This window comes from Staurois parvus, unplaced genomic scaffold (assembly GCF_062004578.1).
Source record: "Staurois parvus isolate SC_StPar_1 unplaced genomic scaffold, SC_StPar_1.0 ptg000131l, whole genome shotgun sequence".
NCBI classification, from domain to species: Eukaryota; Metazoa; Chordata; class Amphibia; order Anura; family Ranidae; genus Staurois; species Staurois parvus.
In genome coordinates this window covers 8,921,439-8,945,075 of record NW_028317927.1, presented here as the reverse complement: position 1 = coordinate 8,945,075, position 23,637 = coordinate 8,921,439, and the positions used below count along the sequence as shown (strand labels likewise).

At 43.4% G+C, this 23,637-nt stretch overlaps 1 protein-coding gene across 1 annotated transcript in view; it reads right to left on the bottom strand.

The window, feature by feature from the left end:
* The window catches only part of MED12L (mediator complex subunit 12L), a 464,120-nt gene extending 441,826 nt beyond the window's left edge, over positions 1-22,294 (bottom strand). Inside the window, exon 1 of the mRNA XM_089672604.1 lies at positions 22,121-22,294. Within this exon, the coding sequence (XP_089528730.1) occupies positions 22,121-22,219 (99 nt within the window). The 5' untranslated portion in view covers positions 22,220-22,294. The remainder of the gene's footprint in view (positions 1-22,120) is intronic.
* Positions 22,295-23,637: the final 1,343 nt, after the last annotated feature.

Genomic DNA, 23,637 nt, shown 5'->3' with positions numbered 1-23,637 from the left:
CAACGATGGGGCACTATTCCTCCCCCCACTGATACCAACGATGGGGCACTATTCCTCCCCCCACTGATACCAACGATGGGGCACTATTCCTCCCCCCACTGACACCAACGATGGGGCACTATTCCTCCCCCCACTGACACCAACGATGTGGCACTATTCCTCCCCCCACTGACACCAACGATGGGGCACTATTCCTCCCCCCACTGACACCAACGATGGGGCACTATTCCTCCCCCCACTGACACCAACGATGGGGCAGTATTCCTCCCCCCACTGACACCAACGATGGGGCACTATTCCTCCCCCCACTGACACCAACGATGGGGCACTATTCCTCCCCCCACTGACACCAACGATGGGGCACTATTCCTCCCCCCACTGACACCAACGATGGGGCACTATTCCTCCCCCCACTGACACCAACGATGGGGCACTATTCCTCCCCCCACTGACACCAACGATGGGGCACTATTCCTCCCCCCACTGACACCAACGATGGGGCACTATTTCCCCCCCCCTGACCCCAATGATGGGGCACTATTCTCCCCTCCACCACACTGACATCAATGATGGGGCACTATTCCTCCCACTGACACCAATGATGGGGCACTATTCCTCCCCCCACTGACACCAACGATGGGACACTATTCCCCCCCCCCCCCCCCTGACCCCAACGATGGGGCACTATTCTCCCCTCCACCACACTGACATCAATGATGGGGCACTATTCCTCCCACTGACACCAATGATGGGGTACTATTCCTCCCACTGACACCAATGATGTGGCACTATTCCTCCCACTGACACCAGTGATGGGGCACTACTCCCACTGACACCAGTGATGGGGCACTACTCCCCCCACTGACACCAGTGATGGGGCACTATTCCTCCCACTGACACCAATGATGGGGCACTACTCCCCCCACTGACACCAATGATGGGGCACTACTCCCCCCACTGACACCAATGATGGGGCACTACTCCTCCCACTGACACCAATGATGGGGCACTATTCCTCCCACTGACACCAGTGATGTGGCACTATTCCTCCCACTGACACCAGTGATGGAGCACTACTCCTCCCAATGACACCAGTGATGGGGCACTACTCCCCCCACTGACACCAGTGATGGAGCACTACTCCCCCCACTGACACCAATGATGGGGCACTACTCCCCCCACTGACACCAACGATGGGGCACTATTCCTCCCACTGATACCAACGATGGGGCACTATTCCTCCCACTGATACCAACGATGGGGCACTATTCCTCCCACTGACACCAACGATGGGGCACTATTCCTCCCACTGACACCAACGATGGGGCACTATTCCTCCCACTGACACCAGTGATGGGGCACTATTCCTCCCACTGACACCAGTGATGGGGCACTATTCATCCCACTGACACCAGTGATGGGGCACTATTCATCCCACTGACATCAGTGATGGGGCACTATTCCTCCCACTGATACCAACGATGGGGCACTATGCATCCCACTGACACCAGTGATGGGGCACTATTCATCCCACTGACATCAGTAATGGGGCACTATTCCTCCCACTGATACCAACGATGGGGCACTATTCCTCCCACTGATACCAACGATGGGGCACTATTCATCCCACTGACATCAGTGATGGGGCACTATTCCTCCCACTGATACCAACGATGGGGCACTATTCCTCCCACTGATACCAACAATGGGGCACTATTCATCCCACTGACATCAGTGATGGGGCACTACTCCTTCCACTGACACCAATGACATGGCACTACTCCTCCCACTGCAAAATTACAGTTATGAAGTAGCAATGAAAATAATTTTATGGTTGGGGGTCACCACAACATGAGGAACTGTATTAAGGGGTCGCGGCATTAGAAAGGTTGAGAACCACTGATCTAGAGGATGTAGAGCCCCCTGGGTATATAGGCAAATGGGAAAAGGAATTAGGAATAGAAATGAACCCTAAGCAAAGGAAAGGTATTTTCAACCTAACACATAAGGCAACAAACATGCGTACAGTAGAGATGAACTATAAATGCTTAGCAAGATGGTACATAACACCAAGTGTTGCCCACAAGCAGCAAAGGGAATGCCCCCCATGGTGCTGGAGAGGATGTGGAGAAAAGGGCAATATGGAGCACATTCGGTGGAGTTGCCCGAAGATACAGGTCTATTGGAGGGAAATATCTCATCATATCCAGGAAATATGTGGGGTAATTATCCAGGGAGATCCATGGAAATGCTTATTCTATTATTTGAGCCCAACTTGGAAGTATATAGGAATAAAGTACTGTATCATTTAATCAGTGCAGCAAAGGGTTTGATACCAAAATTCTGGCTAGTGGCAGAAGTTCCAAGGATGGTGGACTGGAGAGATAGAGTGGAAAGTATTGTCAGAATGAATGAATTGAGATGTATAGAAGAGGAAAAGGTGGAAATGTTTAAAAGAATATGGGGTGTTTGGATGAAATTTAGAAACCTCAGAAACTTATACAGAACTAATTAAAGCAAAGGAAACAGCCTAAGAAGTCATGGTGATATTAGACGGAATAACAATATATGGAGAAATGGATACAGATAGAGAAAAGATTGAGATGTCGTAGGTGGGGTGGGAGGGGAAGGCAGGTTGTGGGTTATAGAATGTATTTATATAAAAAAAGAGGAAAGTATACTTTGGAAGATAGAACATGTTTTAATGTTGTTTGTATAATAACGAAATAAAAAGTTAAATAAAAAAAAAAAAAAGATCAGCCTATCCCACTGTCAATCTCTCTTCTCCTCCTGTTAGCATGTTCTTTATTAGTACATGAGCAGATTAACTTCTTCCGCTTATTCTTCCTCTCACACTCCAGCCCTGCTGGACAGGAACCGTAGGAGACTGATACCAGGTCAGATGCAGTTACTTACACTGTTGCAAAAAAAAAAAAAGAAATACATTTAAAGTGTAACTAAAGACAACTTTTTTGTGCAGTTTTGGGGATTATAGAGAAGGATTAGAACACTTCAGTTTTTGGGGTTTTCTTTTGCTGTCTGTACCCCAGTTAGGGAGATTCGCCCTCTCTGTTTGTCCTGTTTACCATTATCAATAAGAGTAAAAGAATATCCCAAATTTTGGGTTCTTGCCAGAAACATAAGAGAAGGGAAATCTTTTAATGGGGACACTAGTTCTTGTGACCTGGGGATCTCCAAGGAATTCCCTTAATTTGCAGGGATTTCCTCTCACTTCCTGTGTAGGCTATGGGACAGGATGTGAAAGGAAATCTCCCCAACGGACCACAGATAACAAAAAATAAACCGACAGGTGTTAGAACCCTCCCTTGGTCTATCCAAAATGATGTATTATTGAATACAAAGCTGCAATCATTTGTGTCTATTATATCTGCCTAGAGCAACCTTTTTCAACCAGGGTGCCTTCTGGGTTCTTCAGGGGGGGCCTTGGCAAAATGCCTAGAAATTGCCCCAAATTGCCCAAAATCTACAATCAAGCAGGTGGATCAAGTATGCTTTTTGTTACACAGAGCCACGGGTTTTCACTCTGCAGCATTACAACCTTGGGTTCTCTGCAGGCCAGCAGCCAGCATCCCAACAACTTCTGGCATTATTGGGTGATAAGGAGGACATCAGGCACCTACACAGCATCCTTGTTTGACTCCCCCACCCCTGCCTCTGGCAGCACAGGGGTCACATTATCTGTATGGGGGAGAGAAAGCGGGAATACAAGTTAGTAACCAGTGTACAAAAATGTATTTGCTTTGAAAAAAATAAGTCACCTCTAACATTGGGTTCCTTATGTGTGTGGATGCTGCCGAAATATGCAAAACTATTAGTTTAGTTTTTTAAATTTTAGAAGGGGTGCCTCAAGACTGTCCTCACATAAGTTCATATTAAATGCATTTCGAACATTTGGGCAGCACAGTGGCTAAATGGTTAGCACTTCCGCCTGGCAGTACTAAGGTCGTTGGTTCGAATCCCAGCCATAACACCACCTGCCTGGAGTTTGGATGTTCTCCCTGTGCCTGCGTGGGTTTCTTCCGGGTACTCTGGTTTCCTCCCACACTCCAAAGACATGCTGGTAGGTGAATTGGTTCCTGTCCAAATTGGCCCTAGTATGTATATGAATGTGAGTTAGGGACCTTAGATTGTACGCCCCTTGAGGGTTAGGGACTGATGTGAATGTACAATATATATGTAAAGTGCTGCGTAAATTGACGGCGCTTTAGAAGTACCTGGAATAAATAAATTTGTACGAGTTTGTATTCAACCCCAATTATTTAACCACAGTAGATTGTGCAATCAGACTGCAACATGTACCCAGTGTAATACTGGATGAAGTTAAAGATAACAAAATACTGAATCATGACATCACTCTGCCTGAAGAGAACAGGATACAGATTACTGTGTGTAGCAGACGGGTATAAAGAAACTGTATGTAGTACAGAGGTACAGTATATTGCCATGGGCTCAATATGCTAAGCTAACACACCAAACAGATTTAAAAGTTACAGTCATGTTGCTAAAATAGAAATCTTTATCATTATGTTAAACATTTGTGAATTGAATCTTTTGTGTGCAATACAGAGATATAAGGCACTGAATGAAAGAATGAAGTATGAGACACTGCAAATAATAGAGAAGTATTAGTTCCCCAATGCGATAGAGAAGCAAAAAAATCTGCCTTTAATACAGAGGTATGATGCACTGTGTGTAATAGAGCAGTATGAGACACTGTGTGATAGAAAATAATGAGTCACTGCATGTAATTCAGAGACATAGGGCACTTTATGTAAGAAAGAAAGATGGTGCACTGTGTGTATATTTCAGGGGTGTGTGCTGCCCTAAGTAATAAAGACAATTAAATTACCCCTGCTCCCTCGTCGCTGGCTTTGATTGACAGCAGCAGGAGCCAATGGCTCACCCTCCCCCAACAAAGCCTGCGATACCAGGCAGTGAGAGGAGAGAGAGCTGCAGAAGATGGACACAGAGCCGGATTGAATGAGGGCTCAGGCAAGTATAAGGAGGGGTGAGGGGGAATTAAAGGATAAGTTCACCTTCTGGAACATGTTGCCGCTCCTGTAGAGGCTTGGCGATCCAAGCCCACTGTGTGACTGCAGTACGGGGAGAAGTTCCCCATACCAGTGGTCACCTTTTAAAAAGAGCATGGCCATGCAGGTCTCCACCCACACGGCCGCATCATTCAATCACAGAGTTCCGTGAATGAACTACAAGTGCCGACATCCTTTGCAGATGTCGGCTTGTAGTTTTCAATGTTGAGTGCTCTGGTAGATCATTGATTATTCCTGTCAGTGTGAAACTGCCTGCCCGTACGATGTACAAGCAGACAGCTTACACGGACAGTCTTCAGGAGCAAATAATGCATTAAGGTAAACATATTTAGGCTTTAAAACCACTTTAAAATGAAGATAAAAAAATTTTACCCAAAACCAGGATCTTAAAACCCAAACACCAGGAATTTTAAAAAAGGTCACTCTTGTAGTAAGATCCCAATACTGCAAGGATTAAATGCTCGTTGTATTTAGGGGTGCACAGAAACTGAGTAAATACTTACCTTACTGGTAGCTTCAACAGAGTCTCAGTGCTGGAGAGACTCTGCTAAAGCCAGTAATAAAGAAAGCCTCCTGCAAACTGTTCCGTAAGCAGCAACTGGCTCCGGTCACACTCCAGTCTCCTCAGCATACCATTTATGGTTAATAATGTGAAAAAAACCTCAGCGCTAAAGAAAAAATAATAATAATCAACCAATACTCTGTGAAAAAATTATTATATACTCCTACCATTAAAACATTATTTACTGCTAGAAAAGAAAAAAATACATTCATAGACCTATAATAATAATAAATCACTGCTGCCACCTTCCTAATTCAGAGAAACAATAAAGTGTAAAGTGTACAGTGGCACCATTATAAAGTAAACATCAAATTGTGCAGTCCTTATAATGATAGTCCACACTGGCAAATAAGTGAAAACAAAGTGCTTCAATTCTTTGCAAAATTGCTTCTTTCCACCAGGACACCACAAGTGCTTGTGCAAAATTCCTCTCCCCTGTGGGTAAACACTCACCAAACCGCCATGCCTCCCACTCTCATGGTTGGCATAGCTCGCTTTAAGAGTTCCACATCTGCTCTCTGGTGGTTAATCTCCACTGAACTCCTCACTCCAATCCACCAAGTATCATCACTATGGAAAATAAAAATAAACTTCCAATTGTACAATACCCAATGCAAAAGCTTTATTCAAAATTGAAAATCCACAATATAAAAATGGTCATCTCAGTTAACATGTGGATAGACATCAGGTGTGGCAGTCAAATAATGTTCAAAATGAATGGGAGGGTGGACTCATGTTCTGCCAACAATAGTCTCAGAATATAAAAGTAGCTGCTAACATTCTGCTTTACTATAATGTATAACAAACTGATAAGGAAAATGGTGCAGAGCTGTGTATACTGTGATATACTTAAAATAAATGGTGAAAATCAATAAAAGATGTGAATAAAAGTAACTTGTTTCAATTATTGGTGTGACACTGTATATGATCAATAAAAAAGATGTGAATAAAAATAACTTAATTCAAATATATATATGAAGTATGGAATGTACCATGATTCAAACAAATAGAGCAAAAATGTGAATGCATAAATGTGACATAGAGACACATAAAGTGAAATCAACAGCGAATAAATCATACACCTTATCAATAGCAATATAAATTTATTTTTTTTTTGCACATTGAAATAACTAAACAGACAGCTTTTCCTACACAACAAAATCAGGTCATCATCAGGTCAAGCAAGGCACATGTGAGGTGGTCGCAGTTCACCGATGCTGCAATAAAAATCGTATTGAGGAGAGATCACAAACTGTGAAATGCTCATGTTTTCCTGGACAAGTAGCTGGCACTACCAGAGCACAGCCATCTTGTGTAGAAGCCACTGAAGATTCCATTAAAGGTGTTTGACCATTTAGTGATTGATTACGGTGGGAGCTAACCCTGTGTCCAGCCAGAGGGAGAACTCCATCCTGCCTGGGATCATCTGGTGATACATTATGCTCTATGACTCCTTGAGGGTCAAATATTTGAGGAGAGCGCGCACGCCAGATGGTGACAGATAGATTGGCACAAGCTTTGAGCACGCAAAATATATATGGTTGAAGATTTGAAATCTAGCACTTTTCATTTATCCTTGGGACTTTGCGATATATAATTTAATATTGCTACTGTCACGGTGTATGATTTGGTCACTGTTGATTTCATTTTAAGTGTCTTCATGTCACATTTATGCATTCACATATTTTCTCTATTTGTTTGAATCATACTCTCCATACTTCATATATATTTGAATTACCGGTAACTTGTTTTTAAATCACATCTTTTTTATTGATCGTATACAGTGTCACACAAAGTTACTTGAACCAAGTTACTTTTATTCACGTCTTTTATTGATTTTCACCATTTATTTTAAATATATCACAGTATACACAGCGCTACACCATTTTCCTTATCAGTCAAATAATGTTGTCTCACCACTGCCGGAATGCTCTGATCACATTACTGTAACTTCTAGTTCCGGTCTTGACATCACATCTGGTTGCCATGCAGCTACGTTCCAGCACGTTTCATAACTTCTAACTTCATCACAAAGGGTGGCTGCACGGCGGGGCAACCCAAAATATATACCCTCCTCCTCATATTATTTAACTCTTAATCCACCACTAGACTGGAGTAAACTAATGGCCAGACAGTATCTACATACTAAGCAGTAGACCATCATGGCTGCTCATCCAACTGTACATTTAACCCCTATTATTCCAGCGTATACTGAATACTTCCTCCCACACTGCCGCACCAAAATAGTGATCCAAATAAATGGAAAATAAAATATAATAAAGGGAGGGGGGGGAGGGGGCAATAAAATGATTTGAAAATCCTAAACCAAAAAATTAACCATATATACTTAATACAATAAAATATTATTAATAATGAGGAGGGTGTGTATGTATGTATGTGTGTGTATATATATATATATATATATATATATATATATATATATATAATAATTTTTTTTTCAACATGTCACACATGATTCAACATAGCAGCCAATACATAGTATTTACCACAAAATATAAAAAATGAACATCAAATAAAAGTTAAAGTTAGAACACAAGCACAAAGCCCATTAACAAATGCTGTAATAATCAATAATAAAGCAATTGATATCAAGTTCTATATTCAAGCCCCCAGGTGTTAATGTATGCAAAGAACACTTGCAGTACACACTTGTGCTAACAGACACAATGACACTTGCAGCAATAGGCGCAATAACTCCTTTGGTAAGTTCAATTCACTTTCAGTAGTAGACACTATAACGGTTCCCAGTAAAGTCCTGGTCCAGTCCATAATGGCACAGGTGAAGAGAATGATTACAGATAAGCCGGCTTGAACCAGAATGCAAAGGCTCTAAAGCACAGCTAGGTACTGGCATATCTTCAGGTACAATAAGTCACAGCACAAACAATACCTACTTTACTGGGATGGCAGACTGGTAGGACAGAAGGCACTGGCTGCACATAGAGAAGAAGAGAAGAAGGAAAGGTCTGCAGTGGCAAGTCTGGAGAATGGTGTTTTGAAGGTATATAGCTATACTGTATATATCCCTCACACTGGAACCTAACACTCAATCTCTCTCCCTAAAAGAGTGGGTTCCTGTCCCTATACTAACCACACGCCAAAACCAAGCAGGGTTCCCTATTTAAAAGGTCTGTCCCAACCAAGATGGCTAGGAAGGTCACCAGGGATCGCAGCATCCAATCTGACAGCTGTTCTCCCTGTGACACCTATGGGGGCCTCTGAAAAAACATCTCTCTAATGCTGGCCATGCATGGGTCGAATTCCAAAAATCTTCTTTCGAAACTTTTTTCTAAGAATGTTAGTTAGAATTTCACATCATTAGTGGGCCACAGCAATGGCTGACTAGAGCAACCAATCGTGTGAGAAATGTAATGGAAAAAGAAATGAGCTGTGACCTTGAAAAAAAAGAAAAAATTATTTGCCACGAAAATTCTTTTCTGTAGCAACATGAGGTGAAATTAAAGGTTTGGTTGGTCAAATTTTGAAATTAATGGTGGCACTATCGGATTACAAAATGCATGAAATTTCCAATTTTCTAAAGAAAATCCATTCAGAAGTCGACCCATGTATGCCCTGCATTAGTCTCCACTCCACTGACAGCAGCAAGACATCCAGTCAGACATTCTAGGATAACAACTCCCACCTGCTGGACAGAGTAGGAACTACACCTGCCAACACATAGGCTGAGACTTTGAGCACAGGAGGGTGACAGAGCCAGCCATAGGGTAAGTGACATAGCCTGCACTAGGCACCACTAGACATAATCAGCATTTAACCCTTGCAGTGTTGGGGGAGCACTTCAAGGGTGTTTTTGTTTCCTGGAGTTGGGCTTTAACACAAAAACTTGCACAGTGTACAAATAGGAAAGAAGTATTCATTTTCTTAATGCTGACAGCACACAAAAGGTGTATGTTCTGCTAAAAGTAATGAAACAAAAATCTAGCCACCCACCCAAAATCTAACTGCCCTCTGTGGTAGCTCATATTGCATTTCCATAAAACTTCCATCATAATGCCTGCACAGAAACTAAATCAGAACAATTCCCTAAGTAGATTTCAGTTCTGAGTTTACTAGAGGCAAATCTGTGGCCAAACTTCAAAGACTGAATAAATTAGTTTTTTTTCACTGAGGTTAACTTTGATGTATATTAGAATGTACAATATATAGGATTATATTGTATTTTATGAGTAATACTTTACTAGCACACAGAGCAGGATTTATTGAACGTGAAGCCCTAGTTTTACTTTTCACCCGATAACTTCAATCCACAATGGTTTTACTACTTTAAAGCTCCTAAATGTGGCAGTTCTCAGTGATATTTTTGTATCCAAGGATACAGTGGGAAAGGGTTCGTCAGTTTTGCTACTGGGAAGATTTACACCAGCTTCCTGACATGCAACAAAACAGTTTTGCAGTAAAACAGACCTGGTGCCTAACACAGTCCCCTATATCTGTCACACCCATGCATTATGGTGGGTCCTGGTCCCACTTCACTGCATCCCCTGATCCACGTCGATGTCAACTCCCCACATGCCTGGAACACACACTCACACAGGACCATTTGATTTAAATGTGTTTGCAAGTTAGGGCTCCATAGGTCTATCCGAACACCTGTGGCCTGTGCAACACAGGAGCCCAAGCCAACTGTTCCTATGCCAATCAGGTTTGCACTTTATTTTTTTATTTTTGTAAGGGAATACATACTTTAAAGTGTAAAGTATATCCTTAACTCTGCACTTTACTTACCTTTCTCTTAGCTGTGCTTTTCAATTGCTTTTAATACATTTGTTGGCTTCTCTTACATACAAGGTCAATAATGAGGCACTGCTGTGGCTTTTCATAAACTTTACTGAACATGCTGAAGCCGTTCACAACATCAAAAAAAAAAAAAAAAAAAAATTATATATATATATATTATATTGTATTCAACAGAACCATGTGATAGGAACTATTGCAAATGCCACATACTTGTAGCCCAGAGTCTAGACACCTTGGTATCACTTCTCAAAAATGGCTACAGCACGTTAGAAAGGGCCATTAACATTACTCAGGAGGGTTTGCTGTTGTGCTCACTTACTTAACCTCCCTAGCGATAGGATTATGTCAGTATTTCTGTGCTCAAAGCGGTACATTGTTTTCAATGGAAATATGTTGTTTTTTTATTGTAGACCTGTAACTCTTAGGAATAACTCACTGAAATCTGTTTAAACAAGAGTCTAGTAGACATCCTTGGTGCAATAAAGTTTAATAAATTAAATCATAAATTGTAATATAATAAAAAATAATAATATAATAAATTAAATAATGTAATCAAATCAAACACACGGAACTCTGTCCAAACAATATTATATAGACACTGCATATTCTAGAAAACATCTCGGGTGTGGTATATTTTGAAACACGGGACTGCACAAAGTCCGACATCGCAATCAGGATAGTGGAACCTCGTTTCCTTGTGGATTTGTTTTCCACTCTCATCTCGCTGAGAGCAACATACCACGCACATCCGTGTAGGTGCTGCCTTTTTCTGGGTTGGTGGGATGTGGTCCATAAAATGACGTCCAGTCAGACATTCTGGGTTGACAACTCCTATAGCACGTCGTCCGGATCTACCCACAGACACTGATGGTGTTTGATGCTTGAGGAAAATGGATTCCGCCACTTTCCAGATAAAGTCTGCATGAACCACAGGCTTGTCACTCTTTTTGCGGAACAGAATGTAGGCATTCCACAAGCACTGTTCCAGAAGATGCCGGAAAATATTTTTGTAGTATTTCCTCTGCTGCTATCTCATCACCGGATAGAATGTCATAGCTTGGTCAGCTCTGTCGACACCTCCCATGGTGCTGTTGTAGTCAATAACAATCTGCGGCTTCTGGATGTTTTTCCCACCTTTTGTTTGTACCATCACTGTGGAGGCATTGTGAATGGTACTCATTAGGCACACATCCCTCTTGTCCCAGCATCACAGTGCAATCATTTTGCCTTTCTGCCAGGCAACTAATTCTCCCGACTTCAGTTTGTTTTTTGCAAACATGAATGGCAGCTTGCGCTGGTTAGCCCGAACGGTTCCACATGCATCCATTTTGTGCTGAAGAAGAACCTCGTAATGTTCTGGAGAGGTGTACAAATTGTCCATCGTTACACAGTAGCCTTGGTTTAGCAGAGGCTCAATCAGTGACAGGACGGAATATGTTGCCATTCTGTAGTTGCTGTACTTGGGAACAAATTTTGTGCCTTTGCTGGTGTATATAACTGTGTTCCAGATGTAGCCAGTAGAGGATTCGCACAGCAGGTAGGATTTGACGCCAAACCGTGCTCTCTTGGACGCGATATACTGTATCCAGCTGAGCCTTCCTTTGTTGTAGGCCATTAGACTTTCGTCTATACCAGCGGTTCTCAACCTGGGGGTCGCGACCCCTTTGGGGGTCGAACGATGCTTCCACAGGGGTCGCCTAAGACCATCGGAAAACACATATTTCCGATGGTCTTAGGAACCGAGACACCGCTCCTCGCCGCCGCCGCCGCCACCGCCGTCTCCAGGTGTGGGCAGGATGACATGCCGCCCCTGTCATCTGGACACACCTCGAGATCAATCCTCGCCTGTGATTGGCCGCCGGCACTGTAGCTCAGGAGAGGCATACAGGCGGCCAATCACCGGCAAAGAGGTGGAGCTTGGAGAGGAGGAGCCGAGCGGCACCGCGAAAATCGAGTGAGTGAAGAGGAGGAGAGCGGCCGGAGAAGGAAGACATCTGACAGGTAAGTGTTGGTACCATGGGAGAGGGAGGGAGCGAGCGAGCCCAGGCTGGAGCAGGGGTCTGCAAGGTAAGTATCATTGGTGTCAGTGGGAATAGTGCCCCATCATTGGTGTCACTAATACCAATGATGGGGCACTATTCCTCCCACTGACACCAACGATGGGACACTATTCCTCCCACTGACACCAATGATGGGGCACTATTCCTCCCACTGACACCAACGATGGGACACTATTCCTCCCACTGACACCAATGATGGGGCACTATTCCTCCCACTGACACCAACGATGGGACACTATTCCTCCCACTGACACCAACGATGGGGCACTATTCCTCCCACTGACACCAACGATGGGACACTATTCCCCCCACTGACACCAACGATGAGGCACGATTCCTCCCCCAAATGACACCAACGATGGGGCACGATTCCTCCCCCCACTGACACCAACGATGGGGCACAATTCCTCCCCCCACTGACACCAAGGATGGGGCACAATTCCTCCCCCCACTGACACCAAGGATGGGGCAGTATTCCTCCCCCCACTGACACCAAGGATGGGGCACTATTCCTCCCCCCACTGACACCAAGGATGGGGCACTATTCCTCCCCCCACTGACACCAAGGATGGGACACTATTCCTCCCCCCACTGACACCAAGGATGGGGCACTATTCCTCCCCCCACTGACACCAAGGATGGGGCACTATTCCTCCCCCCACTGACACCAAGGATGGGGCAGTATTCCTCCCCCCACTGACACCAAGGATGGGGCACTATTCCTCCTCCCACTTATACCAATGATGGGGCACTATTCCTCCCACTGACACCAATGATGGGGCACTATTCCTCCCACTGATACCAATGATGGGACACTATTCCCCCCCACTGATACCAATGATGGGGCACTATTCCTCCCACTGATACCAATGATGGGGCACTATTCCTCCCACTGACACCAATGATGGGGCACTATTCCTCCCACTGATACCAATGATGGGACACTATTCCCCCCCACTGATACCAATGATGGGGCACTATTCCTCCCACTGACACCAATGATGGGGCACTATTCCTCCCACTGATACCAATGATGGGACACTATTCCTCCCACTGATACCAATGATGGGACACTATTCCTCCCACTGACACCAATAATGGGACACTATTCCTCACACTGACACCAATGATGGGGCACTATTCCTCCCACTGATACCAATGATGGGGCACTATTCCTCCCACTGACACCAATGACGAGGCACTATTCCTCCCACTGACACCAATGACGGGGCACTATTCCTCCCACTGACACCAATGACGGGGCACTATTCCTCCCACTGATACCAATGACGGGGCACTATTCCTCCCACTGACACCAATGACGGGGCACTATTCCTCCCACTGACACCAATGACGGGGCACTATTCCTCCCACTGACACCAATGACGGGGCACTATTCCTCCCACTGACACCAATGACGGGGCACTATTCCTCCCACTGACACCAATGACGGGGCACTATTCCTCCCACTGACACCAATGACGGGGCACTATTCCTCCCACTGACACCAATGACGGGGCACTATTCCTCCCACTGACACCAATGAAGGGGGCACTATTCCTCCCACTGACACCAATGACGGGGCACTATTCCTCCCACTGACACCAATGACGGGGCACTATTCCTCCCACTGACACCAATGACGTGGCACTATTCCTCCTACTGCAAAATTACAGTTATGAAGTAGCAACGAAAATAATTTTATGGTTGGGGGTCACCACAACATGAGGAACTGTATTAAGGGGTCGCGGCGTTAGAAAGGTTGAGAACCACTGGTCTATACTAATGTCTCTCTCTGGCACATAGCTCTGCTGGAAATTTCTTACAATTATTTGGGAGACTTCTCAAATTTTTTTTTACTTGAGAGCCGGATGAGTTGTTTCATCAAAATCCTCATTATTTGCGAAGTGCAAAAATGTCATAATAAGGGAAAAGCTGTACTCCGACTTGACTGTGCCAAAGAACGGCGTGGCGAGCATTTTGTTTGTGGTCCAGTACCACTTCTGCAGCGGTTTCCCCACCACTCCTTGCAGAATAATTAGGCCGAGAAACAGCCAAATGTCCTCTTTGGTAACAGGTTCCCACTTTCTGGTTCGTGAAAACCTGCTGTGTGGAGCAGCTAGTTGTTGCGCTGCGTACCTATTTGTCTCCGTCACGATAATTTCAATAACCTCATCGGTCGGAAACAATTCCAAGTACGCCAAGGGGTTGTCACCTTCAATGTGGATTTTCATACCAGGTGCGCCAGTAAACGGAAATCTTGGTGGCTCTAGCGTATCGCAATCAATAGTATACCACGTGCGCAGATCACTCATGTCAATTTCAGATTCGCCGCTGTCTTCATTTTCGGTGTGTGAAGACAAATCACCACGAGTCGCTATCGCTCAGTTCAAGTAGCTCCTCACCGTCGCTGTTTGCTAGCTCATCATAAACCGCTTTACCACTAGCGAGGCGCTTTTTGGAAGCCATGAGTGCAAAACCGTTTTTAGTCACAAAAACTGAAAATCTGCACTATGGAAATATCTGAGGAAAAGTTACAATGTATGCACTAGAGTAACACTTTATTTTAACACTGATCTATTTTTATAACTCCCGCAAGCCCCGCCCCCCGTCACAGCACGGCAGGCTCACGCTGATCACACTGATCAGCATGAGATACCAGGGAAGCAGGGAAGGAGACGGAGGGGATGGCTGCATGCAGCTCAGGACCCGGGACATGGATTGGGACCAGGTACTTAGTTTGCGGTGACCCCGAGTCTGGCTCGGGGTTACCGCTTTTGACAGCTAGATTTAAGCCCAGACTCGGGAAAACCGCTAGAGAGGTCAAAGGCTAAGTTCACCCTTTCTTTTTTTTTTTTTTTTTTAAATAAAATCCAGCTCCCCTATATACCAATATACCATTAACATAGCTAGTTGTAAAAAGATTCAAGCTCTCTTTGATCTAGGGAACAAGGCCTTACCTTAGCCCTTCGTAAATTTCTTAAAAAGCTTTCTGGAACAATTGAGTACTGTCCGTGATACTTATTTTATTTGCACTAACATACAATTTTGAGGACAAGCTTTCGGGGAACGTCCCCTTCTTCAGGTCTAAGCAGTACTGAAACAAAGATTTAGCAGAATGTTAGAAGAGATGGGAAAAAAACCCAAAAAACCCCAAAAAAAAAACCGAGATAAGACACAGCAAAAGCAAAGTCTGGGGGGGAAGACAACACTAGCAGAGGCAGTCATGCTTGAGCTGATAGTCATAAAACTGTTGGATAACGATTGAGGAATCCCATGTCCAAATTCAGGCCATTATCTCTTGTGTCAAATAGAATTATCATTCTTAGTTCAAACGTTTTTCTTTCCTGAATGGATTTGAAATTTCTTTTAAGAACTAAAATATTGAGGTCTCCCAAAGTGTGGTCTTGTTGTGCGAAATGGTGTCCTACAGGTGTGCAGAGGTCATCTTCTTTATGTTCCTTGATGGTATGTCTGTGCAGATTCATCCTTGATTGCAACTTCTGTCCTGTTTCGCCAACATAAGATCCTTTGCTACATTTTCTGCACTGGATAAGGTACACAACATTACTAGAGGTGCAGCTGTATGATCCGGAGAAAAGCTTTCTCAATTTATGGAATGTAGACAAAAGAGCCAGTAGGACCCCGGATGCAGATTACCTGCTGATCTCATTAGCACACACATCCTGCACTGACCTCATTAGAACACACACTTCACCCATCGATTATTTTTCCACAGCATCCCCGGGATCTCTCCCCACATGCATTTGCCTGGCTACCCCAGCATCCCTTCACATGGGCTCAGGCTGCATGCAGCCCACGGGACACCCCTGACATAATGCAATGACCTGCTTAATTGGATAGATGCTGTGTCCTCCTATTATATAGTTTTGGTAAATCTAAAAGGAGATTGTACAATGCGATTCTATACTGTATGGCCACATTTATACAACTAAAATTAACTATTTGTGCTTTCAGTGTCATTGTTAAACGCACATCAAACACAGAAAACAAGCACACATTTTGCCACATGAAAAAACAGGTGACAAATGCAGCAAAACACACAGTAAAAAATGTACAACACGAACCACGCCAAAATGTTCCATGAGCTACTTTGCCACATGTAGCGCAGCCCATTGAAATCAGCGGGCTGCCCATTGTGTGTCCCTGGAAAAACGAACCAAAAAACATGCGCTGCCTCTACTCTCGATGTGAATGAGGCCTGAAAGTGAAATTGGCATGTTTACAAAGAACAAAAAGACTTCTGAACGCATGGCAATCTGCATAGAAAATGCACGCTTTGCCAAGCGTTTCAGAAACATGCTACAAACAGTGCATTATGTTTGTGTTGTCATTACCTGTTAAAGGCACAGCAAGTGCGCCAAAGACACCACAAACTTCAGTAACGCACCATGCTCCGATCCAAACAAAGTTCTGGAGCTTTTATGGGGCAACTGTTGCGTGTAGGGCAGACTGTTCAAGTGAATGGGCTGCCCTATGCGTGACGAGTGAAAACGCTCCAAAACACCCAAAACGAATGCATGCGGGTATGTGAGTCTTCACTATTTATTTATTTCAGGTACTTATATAGTGCCGTCCATTTACGCAGCGCTTTTACACTACATGGAGATGTGAATGGGGCCTGACAACTGAGCATCTCCATCCACTCCTTCCTATGTACTTGTATAAACATGAACATACACTATGCAATCTGATTGCACAATCTCTGTACAATTTACTTTAGATTTACCAACACTCTGGAAAAGGAGGACACACCTGAACAATCTATTTAATTTGTATCAAATCAAACAGGCCCTTGTACTACATAGCTGATAGGAGGAAGTAATGTAATGAGGGAGGTGTGCTCCAGAATGGTGAACACACCCTATCACACCATCTTCTGTGATGCAACAAGGTGAAGGCTTCGGGAAGTGGCCTACAGGAAGTGAATGCTGAGAGACCATCTACAGGAAATTATGCAATCTGAAAATCCATTCAGAATCTCAAACAAACTGACAAAAAATTAAACGTTCTGTGGATGAGGTAAGTGAGAGAAAAGCACATTAGGATGGCTGGGCCAGAAATGGCATTGGAAAACGCTTCTATTTATTATGAAAAAGGGAATTTCTGCTTGAAAAGGTGAACGCATCCTTTAATAAAGTCCATTGTGGTGGCCACTTCAAAACTTAGGCCTCATGGTACCCTTTTTCTTCGGAGGGAAAAATGATTCCTCTTTAGACTTACATCCCAGGGTTCTCTCTCTGCACACAGCTCAGAAAAGCTCCTCCTCCCAGATAATGAAAGAAAAGGACCGGGCTACTGAGGAGTACACACCTTAGGGGAAATGACCACACATTCAAGAAGACCTCCTTTCTACAGGCAGAAATATAGGTTGCCCCAATCTTTCCAGTTGTAATAAAGGTTAATTCTGGTCTTGTTGTGGATTTCTTTGAGACTTAATGTTCTTATTAGAAAAGTTATGTAGCAGTAGGAACCCCTGTAGGAGCCAGCAGTCAGATAGGTTCCTGAGGTGTTTTCCTGTAGATTTGCCTCGCAGCCAGGTGCAGAAACACAGTCACTCTTTGGCTCAGTAAACAGTCCGGAGTGTTCTTTTTGATGTCATTCAATCAGTAATGGACTTCGCGTAGTTGAAGTAGACAAAGGCACAAACGTCTCTCTTTATGCAACTACAGCAGAGTCCCCCTCAACAGAACAAGATAGACTAAGCTCTTCAGGGTACCAGCCAGTATCCCCTTTTCCTGCTCTCTCAGCTGACTTTTAAGCACCAGAGGGGTAGCAGCAGCCCACAGTCTCCAGGACCTCTCACACAGTATGCTCTCACAAATGTCTTCACACAAATGGATGCCTCCTTCCAATGACCTTCAGACCAGTGATCCCAAACCAAACCCAACAGTCCTTCAGTCAGCTTCTAGGCCCCACAGCTAGCCCAGCTGAGGCCTCACAAACAGCAAACACATTGCAGGACTGCCCAGAGGGCAGCAGGTCCTCTAGGCTGGACTCCTCCTCTCCAGAAGACCAGATCTCAGACTGTTTATACCCTTTCCCAGCAGCCACTTGTGCAGGGCCCAGAAAGATTGTCTGGGACTGTATTATATGACAGGAGAAAGGAGAGTGGTAGTTGATTGCTGTTACTGCCTATATGTTAACTTCCAGGACACTAGTGGCAAAAAATCACCAAAAGAATCCCCATTTTCTCATACTTGTGCTGTGGCTATTATAAGGCCACTGATGCTACTTCACAATGGATTCTTCACAATGGAAAACTAAAAAAATAAATAAAATGAAAATTTCAACTTCAAGAATGTAGCCTTCAATAAAAGCCTATCGGATGGGATAAAAACACAAACTACTGTGGGGGAGGTGAGTTAATCTACCATTGTAAACTACCAGCAGATCTGAGGAGGATTTGGCCTTTAAAGGCTAAGTTCTCCTTATGTTTCAGGCAAAGGGCTTCAATTGGTTAAAAAAAATGAATAGCTTTGAAAAATTTTAGTTAGTGTGTCAAACCGGTCATTTGTGGCATTCTTGGCGAGGACCCTTCTTATGTTGGATGCTTGCCCCCAGCATCACAGGAGTGAGCGCTCTTATTGGTTCAAAATCTGTATATATGCACTCTGTCTCCTCCTATCACAGTATCACTGAGCTCAACTGCACGTGTGGCTATTAAGCCAGAGAGAGAGGCTTGCTCCTGTGATGCTGAGAATCAGTGTCCTATGTATGGATCGTTAGGACAGGGGAGTAGATTACTATATTGGAGTTTTTCGACCAGGCTTGGCATTTACAGTATATTAATCGTAAAAGTTGCACAGTTTTTTTAACCTACTGGGCCCCTTTGTCTCCATAGCTATTTTTATGCTAAAGGTGAACTTAGCATTTAAAAATGGGGGTTGAGACCAAACATTCAAAGTGGCTTTTATTCTCAGCAGTTCTGTATTCTGCTGTCATTGCCAGAAAACCAGGGCTGCTGCTCTCAATATTTCAGCATAATTCACCATCAATTTCTTAGGACATCTCTCAGTGCATTTGTTCCATTCTAGCCAAACTGTGCATGAAATATTGTTAATATATGAGACAATGTATGTTGTAAAGGACAAAGCTTATAGGTCTCCCAGAGACAAACATTGTTTATGTGAAGCGTGAGCCTGGAGAGAATGTGATGAGACTCACCATGCAGAAGGGAATTCACACAGCTAAGGTAATGCACAGCTGTTTAGATGGCCACATGGGATTTGGCAGAGATGGTGATACCGATATGTACACTGTTGTTACCTAAGGAATCTAAGAGCCCCCAGGTGATTATAATTATAGCACTAACATCAAGGGAAACGCTTCGACTTACTACACTTATACTGTCTCGTTTGCTGGAGGAATATTACAAAAGCTATAATAAACTAACAGAGGTGCAAACAAAGGGAGCAGATGGTGAAATAAAAAGATCTTCTGTTTGTTGTAATGTGTGAGATTTAGCCCTGGTTCACACTTGTGCAGGCCATGTAGCTCACGTTTGCACGGGCATGGCATCCCATTCATTTTAATGGGCTGCCGAGCCTGCGTTTTCCAAATCTACCTTTTTAAAAACACGGCCACGCGGCCCTGTAATGCATGGGGGTGCCATTCAGAATGGGCTTATTTGCAGACCCATAGCACAAGTCATTCTGAATCATCTCAGATTTTGGTAACAACTGCTTTCCAGCTACAGGTTGCAATACCTTGCACCCTCCACCATGCTCTGGTGGCGCCTCATGAATTACACACACATTTGAATTTTTCACAGGCTGTATTAACCGGCTGTTTACCTGAACACTTTCAGTATTAGTAGATTGCACCAACACACTTCTATTACAAGGCGCATTTTCACTCACCAGAGTGATATCGCAGTCGTCCAGGGCAATGTTCAGCTCCAATACATGGGGTTCCCTGGAGATTTCTAGAGACATCTGTGCTGTCTTACCATTGGTTGCTATGGGAAACAACCCATATACAACACCTGCTGCATATACTGCAGAGCACAGGATATTTCTGGCAACAACTCACTGGTACAGCATGCAAGAATCTGGAAACTCCACTGCTGTGCCTGCACCCAAAACACCACTTGTGATATGGGGGATGTTTAGCTCTGTGGTAGATGCAATTTTTATACAGTGAGTTCATGACACACCGGCATTATAGTTTAGGGCCTGGTAGCCCACTTTTATTACAAAGTAGAAAACAAAAACAAAAGTCCAACCAGGATTCCCTCTCAGGGGTTTCAACATCATTCAGTAAACAAGTGAAAAATACCAAGCCACCTGGCTTTCTGGTTAGAAGTACCTCTGTTTGTTTTGGTCTTCCAAACCACTTGCTATTCAGGATTTCTCGCTCTCTCTGTAGGTGACAGAAACTTGCTGTTCAGGCCCATAAGGCCTCAACAGGATCTCCAGCTTGCATTCCCCAGAGACTTCTGGATTCTTTCCAGCCCCCATGGACACACTGGCCTCCACAGTTTCCTCAGTGTCCTAGACCCTCTCTTGGTCTCCCAAACTCTCTGCGCTGGCCAGACTTTCCCAGCCCTTGGGCCCGAATCCCCCTGACATGGATTGTAGTCTTCAACAGGGACTCACAGCTTTCCTGACAGGGTTTTGTCTTCAAGCAACTCCAAAGACAGAGGAAACGGAATACACAGTTTCCTCCAACTTAAACAAGCACCCTGGAGACCCTCAACCTGTCTAGTTGAAAACCCTGGGTGACATAATATTTTTACATCATGACAGATCACCACACTGTCACACAAAATGTACATTCTCAATCTAGAAAAACTTAGAGGTGGACCTGCATTGCCAGATATTTACCTTTATTTTCACATGACCACGCTGCTGTCTCAATGTGCATGACCCTGGCTCACCTTGACTATGTTCCTGACCGTGGCAATCACCTGCTATCAAGCTACTGGTACCTGTGCTTCTTTGAGCCTTGTACCTCTGTCACCACATGCAGGGACACACTCGAAGATTTTTGTTTACAAAATAATGTGATTTTTCCTGTAGAATTCCTTCTTTTTACTGTAACTGTTCTAAACGTGAAATGTATTACACATACTCAGATTTGCCCAACAGTCACCTTTCTGTGAGGTGTACCAAAATTCACAGAGTAGAAAGCTGAGGCATCACCGATTGATATCAGTCCCCTACTATTTAGAAAATGGAAACAGCTCTACAGTTCACATTTTACTTTGCTCTTATGAGTAATTTTTTTTGTTATTGTTTGTTACTCAAACTTGACTTTTACAATCATCAATAACCCAGTACTGAAGTTATCTATAGCTTTGCCAAGCTCAGTAACATTCTGCTTCTTGTATCTATCTCAAATGGTAAGACACCTCCACCAGAAATGCAAGTCTGTAACAACTGCTGAGGCTATCACAAAGCCAAATGATAGTGTCAACTCACATGATGAATTCTTATTAAAGTAGAGTAAACAAGTACTGTTCAATCTAGCTGTCAGAGTAACGTTTTTCCAATGTCCTAGGTCACAAATACAGTGAAACAGATGATTCAAATAATTGGCAGCCATCCAAAACAAGTATCAGTTTAGAGTGAAGATGTCCTTGCACTGCAAAACTATATTGTTCCAAACAGATATAAACAAACCTCTTTCTGCTTGGGGTCTTGCGGATAGACATCAGGTGGTCCGAGTCTGGGTTTTTTGAGAGGTCTTTCTTCATAACTAAGAATTCCCAGAGTAGCCATGATTTTTCATGATACCTTCTTCTAGAATGGAATCTGGCACAGAGTGACTTTTACGACAGAAGAATATTTTCCAGCATATCTAAAACAGAATGTTGAATTTCGTTAACAGACCATAAATGGTTAACAAATCCTGAGAGTAATTAGGCATAAACATGCAGCAAAACAGTCTATCAGTTTCAGGCCTGCAGTACATGAGCTGCACAACAATAGCTGGACTAAATATGACATCGAAGCTCCTTCTCAGGACTAGCCAAGCAGTCGTCAGCTGTGTGTTATTTTGTAATGTTGTGAGGTTATTTTTATTGTTACATTTTTATCATATATTTTTTCTTATTTTGTTTGATTATGTCAAATAAAATTAACTATTATATCTATCAGCAAAGGTTTAACATTTTTCTTGCTCTATAATGTTCAATACCCTTCTTAAGCAGACCCTGTCATGACAAAGTCTAAAAGGATCTCTTTAAAGCCTCCTCCGTGCCCCTTATCGTTTCCTGCCCCAGTTATATTCAACTTCACAGTGCCTCCCAGCTGATCCTTCTTCTTTTGCTGCTGTTGCAAAAAAACCTGTGCTTACAGGTATGGGGAAGCATATGATTTCCTCCCATGATGCACTGCCTGAGCCTTGTGGACAATCACTAAGGTTAACTATTTTCCGATGATGGAGGCTGTGACATCATAACCCTATATACGTTTTGACGCAAGCCAACACAATATTTTGGGACAGATGTAATGGGGTATTTAGGGCACTTTGAAGTTGAGTATATAGTGGTCCTGAGTTGGGGCTTTAAAGGGACCTGTCACATTGCCTTGAAAAGGTAGGTTGACAGGGTCTATTTAAAAAATTTATTTTAAAATACAGTTTATTTAAAACTATACAGGAGCTATTGGAATCACAACTATCAGTATGCAGCATTCCTACCTACTTAAGCTCAGCCAGACAGACACCATCCTGAAAAGTTGTAATCCTTTGTCAACAATTCCAGTATTGTTGGTAAATGCATTTGGTGTGGTTTACACTCTGTCACTCATATGACAGCCTTGCGATTGACCACACAGCCCCAGGCAGTGTATTGTTGGAAAGTAAGGGCATGTCACATGTTCTCACATACTTGAAAGTACCAGGATTTTGACAGACCAGCAATCAGTGAAAGGGTGATGAGGAAGTAGCACTAAATCTAAGTTAAGGGTTTGAAGGCTTCTCAGCACAGGGTGGCTGAGGGGTTTGCTTATTAATAGATTTATTTGGATTGCTTTCAGTCAGGGAACAAATAAATCCAACTTAAAAATATACAGTAAGGGTATTTAGCCAATTACAATTTTTAGAAAATCAACTTGTCATATTGCACCTTTAAAAATACCTTTAAAAATAAATTACACATTTACTTATATGGGAAACTGTAAAGGTTCAAGAATGT